Here is a 19953-nt window from a genome sequence, read left to right on the forward strand (position 1 = left end):
CATAACCTAGTAATGTCGAACTGGGCAATAACGTGCAGTGAATACGCTTGACTTGAGCATTCATAGTTTTCCTCCTCTTTCTCTGTATGTTTAGCATTCGTTTGCTCAGAGGTTGATACACTTGTTGCTTCATGAGGAGCTTGTTTTCTCCACCCTAGTGGCCCGCTTCTTCTCTTTTTCCGTCGGCATCTTTTCACTTTAAAACTGATTAAGTCAGTTTTTGTGTTGCAATTACTTAGTATGTTTTTATTAATTTTTCACTTAAGCTGGCACTTAAGTGCTCAATATGCTTCAAGAATGATTTAAGATATGAAGAGGTAGGGATGAGAACCCTGCTGCCAAGAATTGATTCTACAATAAAATAAAATAAAAATAAAAAGAGTAATAAAAATCATCACCCTGAAAGCGGAAAGTAGAGGTCACAGAGTATATGTGTACTAAATTTCAGGTCAATATGTCAAACGGTTTGACAGTTACAGGTGATTTACACATTGTGCCCTCATTTTTTAAACATGCTACAGTCCGTCCCCGTCTAAAAAAGGAAGAATTAGATCCTGGAGTTTTAGCCAATTTCCCAACTGCCATTTCTGGCTAAAATTTTAGAAAGACTTATTTATAATCAATTGGTTGATCACCTTAACTCCAATAATTTATTTGAGATCTACCAATCTGGCGTTAGGCGTTATCATAGTGTTGAAATGGCACTCCTGAAAGTGTTCAACGACATCTCTCTTATTACTGACTCAGGTGATGCGGCAGTCCTTCTCCTCCTTGACCTGTCTGCTGCCTTTGACACTATTGACCATGAGATATTGCTGTTGCGGCTTGAACATCTTGTTGGGCTTAAAGGGGCTGCTCTTAACTGGTTCAGGTCATACTTAACTGGTAGACACTTTTCAGTGACTTTTAATTCATCTTCTTCTTCTACTGCTCCTCTTAAATATGGTGTTCCTCAGGGATCCATTTTGGGTCCTATTTTATTCTCCATATACCTTCACCCTATTGGAGCTATTTTTAGGAAATTTAACATTTCTTTTCACCGCTATGCTGATGATACTCAGGTTTATATTCCTGTCTGCAACTCTACAACAAATCAACTCCACCACTGTCTGTCTGAACTAAGATCCTGGATGGCTAATAATTTTCTTGATCTAAATCAAAATAAAACGGAGGTGCTTATAGTGGGTCCATCAGCTAAAGCCCAAATTGGTCTTGGACTTCTTGGCTCTTTCTCTGTCTTTTCCAAACCTCAAGTCCGCAATCTTGGTGTTACCTTTGATAGTAACCTCTCTTTTGAGAAACAAGTAAATTCTGTAGTCAAGAGTTGCTTTTTCCAACTTCGTCTATTAGGTAAGATAAAGCCTTTTTTATCTTCTAGGGATCTTGAGATAGCTACTCATGCGTTTATTTTTTCTCGCCTCGATTACTGCAACTCGCTGTATTCTGAGATTAATAAATCCCTGATACACAGGTTACAGTTGGTCCACAATGCTGCCGCTCGCTTTCTGGTTGGGGCAAGAAAGTATGCCTGTGTTTCTCCAGTATTAGCTTCTTTACACTGGCTGCCTGTCAGTTTTCGAACTGATTTTAAAGTCTTGTTGCTAGTTTTTAAATCTTTACATGGGCTTGCTCCTGCCTATTTATCTGAACTGTGTGATTTACATCAGCCATCTAGAGTGCTTAGATCTTCTGGTCAGTTGTCTCTTGTTGTCCCTCGTACCAAGTGTAAAACTAAGGGGGACAGGGCTTTTGCAGCTGCTGCGCCTCGCCTGTGGAACGCTTTACCTCATCACATAAAGGAGTCGTCTACAATTGAACTGTTCAAAACAAGATTAAAGACTCATTTCTATTCACTTGCATTCCATGAACTTCAGTAATACTGATGGTTTCCTCTTTGTGATTATATAACATTACTTCTATTTATTATGTATTTTACTTTATGTTCATATATTTTATTTCTATTTACGTTTTATGTTAATTTGTTTTGTTTTTCTTTTATTCTATTATTGTAAAGCACTTTGGCCACAGCATTACTATGTTGTTTTAAATGTGCTATATAACTAAATTGACATTGACATATTCCTGGACAGACAAACGGACAACCACGGTAGCGTATTATATAAAAAGACAAAACATTTTCTCTGAAACACCTACATTAGTTTCTGTTAATAAATATGTTCACTACATAGAGACAAGAAAATATGAAAACTTTTTGGATCTTATCTCTCTATTATATGAAAAAATCTTTTCGATGAGACGAGACATTTTCAGAGAGACAAGACGAGACATTTTCAGAGAGAAAATTTCATGTCCCGTGAGACAAGACTTTGTGCCAAGAGATGAATTGAAAGCCTAACAGGTCCAAGCGGGGGTGGAAATAAAAGAGACAAAGTAGAACATTGTAAAGAGGTTCAAAAACATTGGTACGATACAGAGCAGGTTATAAATTATGAAAGTACTAAAATTCGAAAGTCTCAAAAAACTGATAGTAAAGATTGCATTAGCGCTAACAAATGGAAATTATTACTCTGTGAAATAACAGAATGGTGAAAAGAGATTGAATATATGGACATAGGTGATATGACATAAGTATGTAGATATTGGTTGGCTTTAAAGTTTAAGTCAGAGACTTGTTGATCGTCTAATACATGGTACCATTAGGGAAAAGTAGTGTTTCTTCCCAATGAAGAGGGGTAATCCGGGAGAAATAAAAGATTTATTGTTTGGTGAAAGTGAAATCTACAAACACTACAGGCAAAGTATCCAAAGCTACAATAATCTGTTCGCATTTGCATCATACAATACTCAAAACGTAGATTTACACGATTCAGGACCATAAACTATGAGAATCTATGGTCCCACAACAATTAAAGCTTTAATTTCAAAGAAACTACAATTCGGTCAGGTTTGTATTTATGATCACGGAGAAGTAATGCAACATAGAGTTGAAAGAGTTAAACTATCGGACGTATTAATTCTACAGCCAATAATGGATACAAATCCATACGTCCAACCGTATCTTATGTTACACTAAATTTTTCTGAAAAACATGGACAAAGAAGTTTTCTTGAATTTTTATATGAATCCAAAAGATCACGCTCACATATATAATAAACCAACATATGACGAGTTGTCAGCGATAATAGTTGCGAAAGATGGAGATATCAAAGACAGAGCTGATATTCGTGTTTATCTGAAAGAACAGCACGATTTGTCGCAAGTGGCAGATCCGGGAAATGACTAGCGCGTAGGGCCTGCACGGGGGTTGGTGAGCGAAGCGAGCAGGGGGCAGAGCCCCCTAGTTAAGAAAAAAAAAAAAAACAACCATAATAACCAGCTCCAACCCTTTATAAAGTTTAACTTTTTTTTTTTTTTACCTGATCAGAGTGGTTTGACTGTGGATTATGACATACGATCAAAATTTGCTCCCCTAAGCCCAACTATTTTAACATTTTCAGCAGTTTCAATAAAGAGTCAGAAAATAATAAAACAGGACTCTGGCTTTACACTGGTACACGAGAGATTGACAAGTAGGCACCTTTACAAAAAAGTAGTTTTGCAGTGAGCAAACCATTCACTTTATTAAAGCTGGTGAACCAACTGCAGTTTCCTGACCTTGTTCTGTTTCCCCGAGCTCTTCTCTTTCATATGTGGGCAGTCTTTGCCAGTCAGTAGTGCCTTGATGTCTGCCACAGGAACTGAAAAACAAAAGGAGAAAACCACAAGAACAGCTAAATTAAGAACAAAATACTAATTTCAGATAAGCAGATTACACCACATCATGTATGGAAAGTGTGACTAAAGCAAGCAAATGAATATATAAAATACTAGCAAAATACCCGCGCTTCGCAGCGGAGAAGTATTGTGTTAAGGAAGTTATGAAAAAGAAAAGGAAACGTTTTAAAAATAACGTAACATGATTGTCAATGTAATTGTTGTAGGCTTATGTTAGTGTTGAGAGTGAATTTGATTATTGTAAAGAGTTTAATTTATGATTGTAAATGTTGTGTATGAGAAATGCACATTTTTAGGATGTAAGGATCTCTTTGTAAACGACATTTGCAGTTCTGCTCGCGGGCTGTAAAATGACCAAGCTGTCTGCTGAGCTTACTCTTGAGCATGCAACGTACAGTTGGCCGTGTGAGAAGCAATCCTGTGTCAAGTCAATGCCGACCTTTTTTAGAGTCTGGCCCTGTGACTTATTTATTGTCATAGTGAAGCAGACCCTTACTGGAAATTGGAGGCATTTGAATTGGAATGGGAGGTCAGAGGGTATGAGAGGGATGTGAGGAATAAGTACAGTCTCCCCTGAGTCAGATCCAGTGAAGACAGTTGCCTCAATGAGGTTCTCGTGCAGAGATTTGATCTGAAGCCTGGTGCAGTTACAAAGTTTTGGTGGTTGTAAGTTTCACAGTAACATAATTGGTGCGCCAACCTTCAAAAGTAGAGTATGCGGAGGCATGCCCGGAGGATTAAAAGTGTGAAGAAACTCTACCGGATAGTGCACCGCGTCCTCTAGTTCTACAACAGAGTCGACAGACTTATATGTTTTTGTTTCGGAAGTTAGTTGGTCTGCGGTGGGTTGGCACCCTGCCCGGGATTGGTTCCTGCCTTGTGCCCTGTGTTGGCTGGGATTGGCTCCAGCAGACCCCCGTGACCCTGTGTTCGGATTCAGCGGGTTGGAAAATGGATGGATGGATGGAAGTTAGTTGGTGAAGTAAAATGGTGTTTATATGTGAGGTCATGTCATTTTTTGGTGTTAGAATAGCTCTCCCTCAACCATGAAACGTCCTTTTCATACAGATTTCGTAGGTTGGAGTAAACATTTTCAATAAGAGTTTGTAAGGTATTCACCAGGAGACAGATTGTTAGGAACATTGATTTTACAGTTCTGTTCAATTGAATTGCCATCACCTATTTTGAGGAGAGCAGTGAACTCTCCGGCTTTTTTGTCGCAGTTCAAGTAAACCCTCATGTTTATTCTTAAGGTAAGAACGTTGGTCTTAGGCCATAAGTATGAAGACTTCAGACATGCTTCAACTTCGTTGGCGCGTGTTCCTCTTGGGGAAAAAAACAACAACTGGTAAGGTCTGCCGGAAGTCTCCAGCCAGCAAGACTGTCAAGCCTCCCATCATTTTTGTCATGTTTTTGATGTCTTGTAGGGTCCTGTCTAAAGCCTCAACACCTGGACTGTGTGCCATATTGCATTCATCCCATGTAATGAGCTTACAATCTCGCCATGGTGCTCTGCTTGGATATGTTACACATAGGGGAATCAGTATGGGTGAGGTTTAGAGGTAGCCTGAACGAAGAATGAGCAGTTCTTCCACCCTTGAAGCAGTGGAGTAAAGAAGAAGGGAGCAGTGAACACGACAAACAGGTGAGGAAAGTAAGGAAGCGAGTGAGGAGACACATGAGTGCGGGATGTCGTTAATGTATATAGGAAGGGAGCCAACCACGTGGTAGGTGCACGGACAGCAGCCATGCAGAAAAAGGAATGGGGACAGGGGGTGGCCCTTGTGCATCTCTGCCATGAAATAAATCCTCTGTTAACAGAAATAAGGAATTAAACTACCAAAAGGAGAGGTCAGTTTAGAAATTTCCTTATGGCATAATGGTGAGAACTGGCAAAAAGAAGACGTTATTTTCGAAAGTTCGTTACCAGACACGGCGCGAAATGAAAAATACTTAACGTTTGTAAGTACAGTGTAAAGGATGAGCATGGGAGATTTGGGCTTCCTACGTATATTGGAAGTCGCAGAAATTGTGAGGAGGGGTTTCCCCTATATGTATATACAGTTTAGGGGGTACACCCGTTTCCCACCCTTGGGTGTTGCAATAGGATATGAAACATACCTAACTTCTGTAAGTACACCGCAAGGAATGAGCACGTGAAATTTCAGCTTCCCACGTATATGGGAAGTGGGAGAATTAGTGATGAGTCAGTGAGGACTTTGCCTTTTATATATATATAGATTCCTGAAAATAACTGCTTCAACTGAAGACTGAGACTTCAAAATGCACCCTCTGTATAACTGCATAGCAAAAATACAGGAAGTCCTGTACATTGATAAAGGTGAAACTGAAATTTGTAAAAGAAATTATTCAGGGATCACATACATAAAAAGTAAAAGGATGTTAAAAAAAGACTGAAAAAAATATAATATACTTATGACTGACTACTTGCATACTGTGTCTAAAAGCATCAGTCACCCCCCCCCCCCCCCCAAACCCCCCAATAGCTTGTACTGAAAGATAAAACCCACTGTCCTTGGTAACAAATAGTGCTTATAAACCATGCCGTCTACTTTTCCATTGTGCTCTTGACATATTTCCACTTTCCAAGAAAATGTCCTTTCAGCACAGTTGAATGGTGTTAAAAACAAACCTACATTTCTAAATGTGTTGTTAGAAGTACTAACAATGTTGTCTGGACAATGTGCAGCAAGAAACCAGCAGTTCTTGGGTGGCTACTAAGTAAAAGAGCTTATAATAGTATAGTTGTATTTTCTTCTACACAGTATGTATTGACTACCTGTGTTATCTGGCTTCATCAGGGACATTTCGTAACGCAATGGGCCTTCATTATAGTTTCCAGAAGTAATATGTAACTATGCAGGTGCTTTTCCACAATACTGGTAGGTGTTTTTTTACCAAGGGCAAATATTAGCAGGCAATGTGGTGTAGCAGTTAAGGCTTTGAACCTAGGACTTCAAACCCTGAGATTGTGAGTTTAAATCCTGCTACTGACACTATGTGACCATGAGCAAGTCACTTCACCAGCCAGGGCTCCAATTGGAAATGCAAAAGAAATGTAACTAGCTGTATCTCAGATGTTGTAAGTTAACTTGGATAAAGGCCTCAGTCAAATACGTAAGTAAGCAACAATATTATTAGGTTACTGGAGCCGCTTACTCTTTTACAATTGTCCATGAGTAAAACATTCCTGCTACAGATCAATTCCTTCTTTTTCCTGTTTTTCCTAGTGGCTTGGCTTTTAATTTATTTTTGTATTGCCCAAAATCATACAAAAAGTGCTGCAATGGGCTTTAACAGGCACTGTTTTCTGACAGCCCCCCAGTCTTGACTCTACAAGACTACATGAAAAAACTCCCACAAAAAACCTTGTAGGGAAAAAATGAAAAATCTTCGGAAAGGCAATTCAGAGAGAGACCCCTTTCCAGGGGGTGGGTGTGCGGTGAGTGGCAGAAAATGGGGTTAATATAATACACAGAATAAAACATAAGTAATCCTTAATACAATAGTAATAGTACAGAGAAAATGCAAGAGTATATCAATGGTCACTGCAAATTTTATAGGAAAGTGTATTATTTTAAATTGAAACAAGTAGACACCTTTGTTCCTTCTAAGCTGCGCTATGTTCCCTGTTCAACTGCCATGCAGCTTTTATGACACTCACTCCCCCTGACATGTAGAAGTTTAGAAGAGCTGTGCAGCTGTTATCACACCTTTCACCCAGTGGTAATACGCCATCATACTTCACGGGGGTCCACCACCTATCTATACATCCCAAACCACTTATTATTCATGTAAAAGTGCTTCGCAGCACTCAATAATTCACGTCAGGATGTCGACAAAGTGGAACAAATAACCAAGATGTGAGCCGGTACATATCTAAAAGTGCCAGTAGTCAATCAAAAAAAAAAAAAAAAAGCTTACTACTTTATCTTTCCATTTCAAAATGTGATCATGTCTGTTTTTTTTCTGGTTCAAGACACCACCCCATTTTCAGCCATTTATCCACCCTATTGGTTGGTGGTGCTATTCTCGTTGCCCTCAATCACTTCTGCTGCGTCCTTCATTTCCATAAACCATACTCTCAGCACAGCCCAAGGAACGTAAGTTAACGTAAAATTACTAGATATCAACAAATGAAAAAAACACGTCATGTAATTTTCTTTTTTATATACAGTGATCCCTCCCTATATCGCGCTTCGTCTTTCGCGGCTTCACTCCATCGCGGATTTTAAATGTAAGCATATGTGAATATATATCGCGGATTTTTCACTGCTTCGCGGATGTCTGCGGTCTACAGTACGTGTGCTTCCTCAGTTGATTTGCCCATTTGAATTGAAACAAGGGACGCATTTGAATTGAAATAAGGGACGCTATTGGCGGATGGCTGAGAAGCTACCCAATCAGAGCACGCGGTTAAGTTCCTGTGTGCTGCTGATTGGCTCAGCGACGGAGTGCTGCATTAACCAGGAAGTCTCATCTCACTCATTTTGCATTAACGTGCACAAGCGCCAACAGAAGATGCAAATGATTGCAGAAAAGGTAAAAGTTTTGGATATGTTGAAGGAAGGAAACAGCTACACCACTGCAGGACACCATTACAGCATAAATGAGTCCACGATTCTTTTTATTTAAAAAGGAGGAAAAGCATATAAAATCTACGGCCGCAGTGTCTTTTAACCAGGGCGCAAAATGAGTTGCAAGTGGACGTTTTAAGGCAGTAGTCTGGATGGAATCTGCTTTAGGGATTTGGATTGAAGAGTGATGGAAGAAGAACAACGGCGGTGCTAAACAGTCGCCTGAAGAGGCTCCTTTAGAAGAGCTGTAACGCTATCCTTTGTTGTGCAATAAAATTAAACTCATCGTTATCGGACAAGTCGTCGTGTCATTGTTGGTGAGTAACCATAATTAATTATTTACGTACAGTACTTATTACATGTACATAGTTTAGTGTCACTGTACACACATTTTACTGTATACAATTTTTCTTGCATTGTACGTATTTATTGCTGGTGGCCTGTCTGTCGTAATGGCTGTAACATATGTGATATCGAAGACGCTCGATATCTTTAAAATAATATTTAGGTTTTACTGTATGTTTACCTACATACCTGTGTTTACATACATAATTTCAACGAATCTTACCTAATATCTAAGAGAATATAAAGGGTTTATGCTATATAATTGTGCGTGAAATGTTTATAATAGTGTGGGAGAGTTTATAAGGGCTTAAAATATATAAAAATAACCATATAAACATATGGTTTCTACTTCGCGGGTGGCTCTGGAACGCAACCCCCACGATGGAGGAGGGATTACTGTAATGTTACCAAATTTCAATCAAATCCATCACGGCAATTTTGAGATTTTGGGGTATTTCATTTTTCTTTTATAGGGAGTGTTATGTTTTGGCCAGTGTTGCTTCCCTGGCTGAGGTTCAAATCTTTGTTTTATGTCTTTATTTTGATTTCTGATTCTTTTGTTTGTATTCATTTTATTTATGTTTATTTACATGTTTCTTTGTATCATTGCCTTTCTGTGCCTTGTGTTTTGTGGGTGTTCTGCATGTGGGTGGGCCCCCTGTCCATCACTTCCAGGGACTGTCCTTGTCCTATAAAGGTGAGGGATTCCCACAGCTCCTGGTGGTTCACCTGAATGTGCTAGACAGTCAATGAGCGTTTTTCGTGTCTCTGCTTATGCTTATTGTGTTGCCTGAATTTTGGACTTTTTGCTCTGTTTTTTGACCATGCCTTGAATCAACTGATTTAGTACTTTGTTCGCCTTGGATTGCCTTTGCTGGCAATTCCTTTTTGCACTTTTGTGCTTTATGGAGCTTAATTCTGTTTCAGGGCATTTTTAATAAGAATAAACCTTTTATTTTATAAAAATTCTACACAGCCCTTTCTGTTACTAGCTAGGGTTTTATGACAGGATTTCCCCCTCTAGAGGGCATTTTTAGAATTGTTTGAGACTCGTGTGCTTTGGAACTCTCAAGCAGCATAATGGTGAGAGGTTTAACCACTAAATACTGATATATCGAAATGTCCTTTCTTAGTGGATACCTAGTGCCCTAGATGTACCATCCAGCCAAATTTCAGCTTTTTAACTGAACAGGAAATTGTGCCTTTTGTTGATGAGTAAGTCAACTTTACATTTTATCTGTATATTATCTATATTCAGAGAGACTGAATTAGATTCACCATGATGAAAGCATTCATGAATTTTTTTAATCCAGTTTTCAATTTCACAGTGTTCATGCCCTGCATAAACACCTGCAGATGATAATGCAGACATACTTACCACATACACCCCCTTAACACTAGAATTACCAGAGCCTACGAAAAAACTCAAATATCCGGCCCACCTTAAATCGCTTCTTAAATCCATTCACACCTCTCCGCCAGCATCCTTTGTCCTCTAAATGTGCTGATAAAAGACAAGCTGCCAGCAGCCGGCTTTTCCATCCCCCCACCGACTTAGAACGTGAGCGAAGTTTTCCCAGCTCACGCCTTGATTGATTATGTGGGAGTGAAGTGGAGTTTTACAGTGGAAATAAGAGATCATTATTCTAAAGTAATCTGTGTAAACACATTGTTAAAACAGAAACTTTGTCATATTTTAGTAATAAATGTTACAAAATGTAGTAGGCATATGTACTGAAAGAAGAAAAAAGATCAACATGCGTTGTTCCTGTAGCACTGAATGAGCTCACCTGGGGGAGGGGTGATATTAGAGCGGGTGAGCTCATTCAGTGCTACAGGAACAACGCACGTTGATCTTTTTTCTTCTTTCAGTACATGTGCCTTCCCTGTTTATTTATATATCTCTGCCTGTGCTCGTCTGTCTGTGTATTATGGATCTTAAAAATAACAGTTATAAGGACAGTTGTTCCTGTTAATTGCAGTCTCAATTGTTAAAAAAATATTTTAAAAGGAGCATCCCACATGAAAATATAACGATCTCATTAACTGACAGTGCATACCAATTTATAAATTTTATGTCCGTTTTGAGGTTAAAAAGAAAAAAAAAAAGTAACACTTTATCCCCAGAGGGGAATCGAACTTAGGTCTGTGAGGCACGGCAAAGCTGCTGCGATCTGAGAAGCAAATCTTAGCGCGCTATGCCACGGAAACTGTTGTATCATCTTTGAACCTTTTGTGAAAGTGTTTATTTGATCTTTGGAATTCAGGCTTTACACATTCTATACCAGGGGTCGGCAACCCGCGGCTCTGGAGCCGCATGCGGCTCTTCAGCCTCCTTGTAATGGCTCCTTTTGGCCTTGACAAAAAAAAAACAAAACATGAAAATGAATAACGGCAATTTCTTAATTTAATTTGTATATAATATATGTAATATATATAATGTTTATTTACTACTACTACTGTTATACACTTTAACATCTAATTTTTATTTTTATTTTTTATTTATAATTTGTCAACTAAAATATGCGTCACATCTATGTCTATAGCCCTCGCCTTTACCTGCAGGTGGCTTCTGGAGTGTGCGACCCCTGCACTAACCATGAATAAATCCCAAAAATGAAAAATCCCAGAAGAGAACAGAGAGTTTAATTCTGCGTGGACAGAAGCATTTGCCTTCACCGCCAACGACGCTGGCTTACCGGTGTGCTTAATATGTGGCGATAAATTATCGAACAACAAAAAATGTAACGTTGAAAGACATTTTCGAAACAAGCACTCAGCATTCACTGAAAAATACCCAAGTGAAGATGAGCGAAAGAGAGCAATTTCGGAACTGCAACGGAAAGCTGAACAGAGCAAACAATACTTTCAAAAAGTGGATCACTTCTCCACAATCAACTACAGCTGCTAGTTTTGTGGCAGCTCAAGAGATCGTAAGGAGGGGTAAGCCGTTCACAGACGGAGAATACATTAAAGAATCGTTCATAAAAATATCAGAGCATCTATTCTCTGACTTTAAATGTTTTGGCGTAGGATGTTTTGGTGTTTGAGCGCATGATGACAGTGTTTGCCAGAGATGTACAGAAAGGTACACTCTCTCACTTCCCCTCCCTGAGAGAGTTCAAAGCAGTGAACATTCACATAAATTGTGATTATTTCCACCGTACAATTATTGCAATGCAAGCTGCATTTAGAGAAAGATTCAGTGAGTTCAGAAAGAAAAAAAACACTCTCTCCTTCCCTGGACATCGACCCATCCCTGCTGAACACATCCGCATTCACAGGAGTAAGTAAGCCGATCTAGAAATTGAACTGGCCGCATAGCGGATAAAGATTTATGGGTGTCCAAGTTCAAATGCCTGACAGCGGATCTTGAAGAAGTCGCCCGTCAGAAGGCTACTCTCGCTAAAGAGCACAAATGGACTGATACTGAAAACCTCCCCAAACCCGACAAACTTGTTTTCAATACATGGAGTGCCATTCCCGAAACATATATGAACATGAAAAAATATGCATTTGGAGTCCTGTCCATCTTTGGCTCAACATACTTATGTGAGCAAGTTTTCTCAAGAATGAACTTCATAAAGTCCAAATATCTCTCCCACCTCACACATAAGCCTGCAGTCCTGTGTGAAGGTCAAAGTCACATCGTACAGCCCCGACATAGAACAACAACAACATTTATTTATATAGCACATTTTCATACAAAAAGTAGCTCAAAGTGCTAGAGATGATCTGCAGCGAACTTCAGAAACAGAAGTCACATTAAACAGGTGAGAACAATAGCATTTAATAGGCTAATATTTAAAAAAAAAAAAAAAAAAAAACACATTCATTTCGGACCCGGAGCTGATGTAGGTTTTTTTGTATGTTCAGGTGCTTCAGTTGATTCAGCACACTGAAATGGAATTTTATGTTTACTTTTTTAAAGCTGCTAAGCTACAGCTAAATGTTTTATTTATATTAAAGTGGGCTAGTTTTTATTTTAATTTTATACAGGTATAGGAAGGACTCAAATAGGCCTGCAGAGTTCAGTTAAATTTATTTCAAAGTAGGCCTACACATGCACACTGCACTTCTGTTTGTTGTATTCCGTGGTTGTAACATGTAAAATCTAAAAAAAGATTAAAACTTTTAAAAGTTTATAAGCTGTGTTATGTTTTGCGGCTCCAGACTATTTTTCTTTGGAGGAAGAGGGGGCAAAATGGCTCTTTTGATAGTGAAGGTTGCAGACCCCTGTTCTATACTTTATGCCTACATTTTGTAACATTTATTACTAAAATATGACAAAGTTTCTGTTTTAACAATGTGTTTACACAGATTACTTTAGAATAACAATCTCTTATTTCCACTGTAAAACTCCACTTCACTCCCACATAATCAATCAAGGCGTGAGCTGGGAAAACTTTGCTCACGTTCTAAGTCGGTGGGGGGATGGAATAGCCGGCTGCTGGCAGCTTGTCTTTTATCAGCACATTTAGAGGACAAAGAATGCTGGCGGAGAGGTGTGAACGGATTTAAGAAGCGATTTAAGGTGGGCCGGATATACGGGTTTTTTCGTAGGCTCTGGTAATTCTAGTGTTAAGGGTTCACAGGCAGTCTAGGGCTATTACATCATGTGGATTTGTTTCTACATGCATTTACCATATGTTGATTGATTAAAACTATTGTTGATTACAGTAGTTTGACATGTAAAACGTGTGTAGCACTTGTTAGCTACAGATCCCTGACACTGGTACTTTACCTGAAGCCTTCATTTTTATCTACCACTGCACCAGAATGGATTAGGTGAACAGAGAAAAAGTATTGTTATTTTCAGACATATCTGCACCAGTAGCTAGAGAAAACTATTACTGTACATATTATGTTTGGAGGGTGTTGGTCTCCTTCTCAAACATAATTGTCAACAAATAAGAGTGCTTTAAATTTACCTTTGCTTTGGATGGCGAGACATGCTCAACTATATTAGTCAGAATTCATGCCATTTAAAAAAACAGCATTATGCATACAGTAATAGGAAAGAACACTCTCGAGGTAAAGTCACCACACGTGAAAGAATCCGAAGAAGAATCAATTGTTTGCTTATTATTTAAATGTACATGAAAAGCATACATCTAAGCATAACACAAGGCATAAAGGGAAAGAAATGAAAAAAGCAAAACCACCCTGCTGCCCAAAAGGGAGTATCTACACAACCCTCCATCTCTGCCATGTAGGGTGGCTCAACAACCATCTATACAGTACAAATCTATGATGCACACATACAAGTTGAATGGATTATACAAACGTATATTTCTCACCTCTCTTTTATCAGTGCAACTTGCCCCAATCCTCTTCCAGTTACAGACTCTTAAGATGGGGACTTTAACTCTCAATTACATTCATTTTTGGCCAAGATCTGGAATCAATTCCAGGATCGGGGTGGCATTCTTTGGCATGCCTTCTCTATATTAAGTAGATGGACAGTAGAGCACTGGCTCCTTAAAATTATTCCCTAACCTTATTTTAAAGTGGAAAATTTTATCCCAGCTTCTCCTGTAAGAAACCTTGTGTTCCTGTCTTAACAGGAAGTACTGTGGTCTCTTGTCAGCCCTCAATTTCATGTCTCTCAAAGGAGAAGACAACGACACCTGGCACCTGCTCGGTCACTTAAACTTTAGCTTCCTAGGAGAATAATAGTCTCCATGAGCCTCTACATTTTCTTGCACTGGTACCCCCTCTGCCCATTGCAGTTCTTGGGTGCAATGGCAGCAAATGTATGCAGCTCCAAGCAACCCTTCCCTACAAACAATGACATGCCAAAATGGTCACTTACTTTTTTCTTGAAGTGTCTCAATTGGAGGACAGTCTGTCTCTTCATCCACATCTCCATAGTGCAGCACTTTATGATTAGGAGAAAGTCGACAGTACCATAGCTTGTCTGAATCAGAAAAACACAGCTCTCAGAACTACAGGTAGTAAACCTCATGTAACTTTTCATGCATTAGTGCATAATGCATATAAGGCCAAATATAATGCTAAAAATATTTGAGCTCTTAGACTAACATTAGAAAATGAAATACCCAGATACTATAGATAGTAGGTTTATACTACTTCACTGACACTGAAGGATGACAACCAAAAACCTCCTACTTTCTGGTAGACTCTATAAAGGGTAGTCATCTACCAAATTTCTAACCTAACTGGACCGTAATTAAATTCTATGTGTTGTGTAAAATCTTGACTATATACAGTGCATCCGGAAAGTATTCACAGCGCATCACTTTTTCCACCTTTTGTTATGTTACAGCCTTATTCCAAAATGGATTAAATTCATTTTTTTCCTCCGAATTCTACACACAACACCCCATAATGACAACGTGAAAAAAGTTTACTTGAGGTTTTTGCAAATTTATTAAAAATAAAAAACTGAGAAATCCCATGTATATAAGTATTCACAGCCTTTGCTCAGTACTTTGTCGATGTACCTTTGGCAGTAATTACAGCCTCAAGTCTTTTTGAATATGATGCCACAAGCTTGGCACATCTATCCTTGGCCAGTTTCGCCCATTCCTCTTTGCAGCACCTCTCAAGCTCCATCAGGTTGGATGGGAAGCGTCGGTGCACAGCTATTTTAAGATCTCTCCAGAGATGTTCAATCGGATTCAAGTCTGGGCTCTGGCTGGGCCACTCAAGGACAATCACAGAGTTGTCCTGAAGCCACTTCTTTGATATCTTGGCTGTGTTCTTAGGGTCGTTGTCCTGCTGAAAGATGAACCGTTGCCCCAGTCTGAGGTCAAGAGCGCTCTGGAGCAGGTTTTCATCCAGGATGTCTCTGTACATTGCTGCAGTCATCTTTCCCTTTATCCTGACTAGTCTCCCAGTCCCTGCCGCTGAAAAACATCCCCACAGCATGATGCTGCCACCACCATGCTTCACTGTAGAGATGGTATTGGCCTGGTGATGAGCAGTGCCTGGTTTCCTCCAATTGTGACGCCTGGCATTCACACCAAAGAGTTCAATCTTTGTCTCATCAGACCAGAGAATTTTCTTTCTCATGGTCTGAAAGTCCGTCAGGTGCCTTTTGGCAAACTCCAGGCGGGCTGCCATGTGCCTTTTACTATGGAGTGGCTTCCATCTGGCCACTCTGCCATACAGGCCTGATTGGTGGATTGCTGCAGAGATTGTTGTCCTTCTGGAAGGTTCTCCTCTCTCCACAGAGGACCTCTGGAGCTCTGACAGAGTTACCATCGGGTTCTTGGTCACCTCCCTGACTATAGCTCTTCTCGCTCAGTTTAGATGGCCGGCCAGCTCTAGGAAGAGTCCTGGTGGTTTCGAACTTCTTCCACTTACGGATGATGGAGGCCACTGTGCTCATTGGGACCTTCAAAGCAGCAGAAATGTTTCTGTAACCTTCCCCAGATTTGTGCCTCGAGACAATCCTGTCTCAGAGGTTTACAGACAATTCCTTTGACTTCATGCTTGGTTTGTGCTCTGAAATGAACTGTCAACTGTGGGACCTTATATAGACAGATGTGTGCCTTTCCAAATCATGTCCATCCAACTGAATTTACCACAGGTGGACTCCAGTTAAGCTGCAGAAACATCTCAAGGATGATCAGGGGAAACAGGATGCACCTGAGCTCAATTTTGAGCTTCATGGCAAAGGCTGTGAATACTTATGTACATGTGCTTTCTCAATTTTTTTATTTTTAATACATTTGCAAAAACCTCAAGTAAACTTTTTTCACGTTGTCATTATGGGGTGTTGTGTGTAGAATTCTGAGGAAAAAATGAATTTAATCCATTTTGGAATAAGGCTGTAACATACCAAAATGGGGAAAAAGTGATGCGCTGTGAATACTTTCCGGATGCACTGTATGTAGTGCCTTTGCCTGTGTCATGCCACAAGAATTTCTAACATTGTTTTAACCTACTGAGACCAATATTCTCTGACATGCCTATAACCAGTTTCTTATACACCACAAATTTAGCAAATACTCATTACAATATATCTTCAACTAAAATGTAAACTTGTAAAAGTGCATTCTCCAATCCATGTTGTATAAGTTGAAAGTATACCCTGATTCATGAAATACAGAACTGTGTACATTGAGGGAAATTTAAATCTTTCTGTTGATACGCTTCTTCAACATGTGAACTCTATTCCTTTCCTATTCATGTTATAATTTGGAAAAAAATGATTACTTGAAAAGATAAATATCGGCAGATACTTTAACTACAATACATAACAAAGAACTGTAAAAAAAATAACTAATTTACTCTCAGTAAAAAGCACATTGTTTGCCATTCATGTGTAAAAAAATAAATGATCAGTATCATATTAATCTCTGGTATATTTGGAAATGGAGTTGCTTTTTGAGTAATGAATGCCCATTAATCTGATTAGAAAAATATGTTGTATAAGATGACAATTACTTAAATTAAATTTATCCTAGAATATACTGAGAAATGTTTACAAAAACATTTTCTCTTTATTGAGTGCTTTCCACTTCACTCAGGCTAACTATATGCTAGAATCATTTTTGTTTTCCCTTGACTGGTAAAGGTAAAGGTAAATGGTCAACATATGCAAAAGTTTTCAATTTAATCCTTTATAGATGAATATTCATTAAGTAAGGACTCCTTTTTGAAAATTGCAATTCTGAAATAAATTAACTATATAAAGAATTTCCTGTCCACAGCAAGCTAGTAATAAAAAATTAACAAAACAAATATTTTTTTCTGAACCAATGAAAGTTCACATCATTAAAATATACTTTCATCTCAATCTGCCAAATTTTTCTCCATGTGCCAAAACATGAGAAAATATAGGATGATTCAAAAAGATTAATCCGATTTCAAAATGATTTATTTCACTTATAAATCATTACAGAACAATGCAGTAAATTGTAAATGGTTTAGGTGAGCATAAAGTTTATCATGTAATTTTACAAGTGCTCAATATAACCTCCTCCATCAATGCGATAGTCAAATTCATACCATACTCAACTCAGCATGTCTTTTTTTGCGGAAGTGCATTCTCCAATCCATGTTGTATAAGTTGAAAGTATACCGATTCATGAAATACAGAAATTTTTGCGGAAAATGCTTTCTGCTCAGGGGTCAGACTCGCAGACTGAAGGAAGCCATCATCTTCTGACAGTCAGAAACTCTATGACTACCTCTTTCAATTGGTATGTGATTGGTTCCTAGGCGCCGCACGGCTATAAAAATACGGCACTTTGAAATCGGATGAATCTTTTTGAATCACTCTGTATATTCTAGTGTAAAGTGTGGTAAGGGACACTGCTGGTTAAATTCACTGGCATGGGTGTATGGCTGTCAGTGATTCTCCAGAATGATTCTGGTTTGGATAAGCTCATAGAGTTGGAGACAGTGAGCGCAGATGGTATCAACTCTGACCCTAAAAATGAGTGGTGTGAGGTGGAACCGGCAGTGTTACTGTGCAGGCAGGCAAAGCAGGAGATAGGTAAGAGCAGCTGGAGCCACATGGAGACTAGGGCAGCAGCACCATCTTTGGAGTGTGGCTAAAGGAGACGGTGGTTTTGATTGTGGAATAACCCTTAGGAGGCTATATTCTTTTTTCAACACCATAAACATTATTTTAAAAAAATCATTTAATTGTGTTTAACATTCTGCACTTGCAAAATCACATGCCAAACAAATTTTTGGTGCAATTCTGCAAAACTGTATATGAAATGAAACTTGGACTCCATAGATTTTGCTCCTACCCAGGTTTAGCATAAATTGTAGAAATGTTTGGGAACTTCACTGAACTCTGTGAAATATACTGAAGTCAATGGAGAAGGGGAACTAAACTAGTTTTGAGAGGATTGTATTGGTGCAAGGGTCTTTTAAGTGTCCTTGAGGTCACTGATTGGCCATGGCATGCAGCAGTGCTCACTCTGTTGCAGCTCCACACAGTTGGCACCAATTTTTTATTGGTAATATATTTTTGCAGGTGTTTTACAATTTTTTCTTTAATCAAGAAGTCATTAAAGCCTTTTAAATAGTAATACATCCTTTATTATTATTATTTTACAGGGTCTGAAATGTTTTTTGACTTTGGGGGTGGGGAGGTCAGACTCCTTTAAAATTTGTTTTGATACACTCCTGCGCCACATGGCTAACTGCACATGCATTTGGTCGGAATATACAATTAGCACTGAGGTCTGGTGGTGAATGAGTGAGTGAGTGCACAGGGATCAACGTTAAATACTTAGTGGCAGTGCTTGATTTACTGTGGTACTCAGTATTGTAATTTCCCTGGGTGATCTACACTCACACAGTTCCAATCTTCAGGACACTGACTGACCGTGCCACACAGCGGCTGTAACTATCTGATTATGCTACATAATAAGGAGCACAGCATTCCTAATTCAGTAGTGAAGATTTAATGTACAATGATAGTTTTTTTTTGGTCACCATGGCAAGACAAATTGCCTAAACTGAAATTATATGTAACACTTGACATATAAATATACCTGTCAAGTTTTAGCAAAAATAGTGTGGGAAAAAAAAAACATTATGCAACTGATAGCCTAGCATATATTGTTTATTATTTTTCTGAAAAGTTTCAGACATTGATATTTTTCTGTTTGGGTATATAACAATAGTAGTGCATAGTTCCTAATAACTGGCTTAAGATATAAATTTGAGAACAAAAAAATTGGTTTTAAACTTTGCTCACTTGCCTTGTCGTCTCCGACTGCTGATTTTCCTGAAAAGTGTTCCATGACAGAGGCGGTTGAGCCTCTGCTGTCGGATCAACTCCAGCAGTTCCGGTTTTAGTCTCTCCTTTAATTCTCTGTGGAAAAAGAAGCAATTAATATTCCTGGGATGCTGGCTCACAATTTTCTAAGTATGCTAATATTTGCATTTAAAGTCTGATGTAGATTCTATATATTCTAAAGCTTTACATCCATAAAGTACAATCATCTCATATCTCAGAAAGTAAAAGTTTGTATTGTATATTTACTTGCACAAAAAGTAATAATTCTAACAGTACTTTTGTGAACATGTTTAAGCATTATGGCCAATTTATGGTAAGCTAATGCCACTGTGACTTCTAGTCACCTACAATACCAGATTTAAATAGCTCTGAAATTAAATTCTAATAAGTTTCAGTCTCAGTTTGACTATCCTGTTCCTCTGACTATTCAAATTGCTTATTCATCTTGTGAAAAACATACTCATCCTCCTATACAGAAAAATATAAAAGTGAGCCACATACACAAAGAGTCAGATCCATGCATGCTCATGGGACTGGGGT

At 38.7% G+C, this 19953-nt stretch overlaps 1 protein-coding gene across 1 annotated transcript in view; it reads right to left on the bottom strand.

The window, feature by feature from the left end:
- Positions 1 to 19953, bottom strand: part of elmo3 (engulfment and cell motility 3) — a 178787-nt gene that overhangs the window by 4985 nt on the left and 153849 nt on the right. The window contains exons 17-19 of the mRNA XM_028809711.2: positions 19376 to 19488; positions 14494 to 14598; positions 3616 to 3698 (exon numbers count right to left, since the gene is read on the bottom strand). Of these exons, the coding sequence (XP_028665544.1) occupies positions 3616 to 3698; positions 14494 to 14598; positions 19376 to 19488 (301 nt within the window). The remainder of the gene's footprint in view (positions 1 to 3615; positions 3699 to 14493; positions 14599 to 19375; positions 19489 to 19953) is intronic.

The sequence above is a fragment of the Erpetoichthys calabaricus genome, chromosome 9, assembly GCF_900747795.2.
Source record: "Erpetoichthys calabaricus chromosome 9, fErpCal1.3, whole genome shotgun sequence".
Taxonomy (NCBI): Eukaryota; Metazoa; Chordata; class Cladistia; order Polypteriformes; family Polypteridae; genus Erpetoichthys; species Erpetoichthys calabaricus.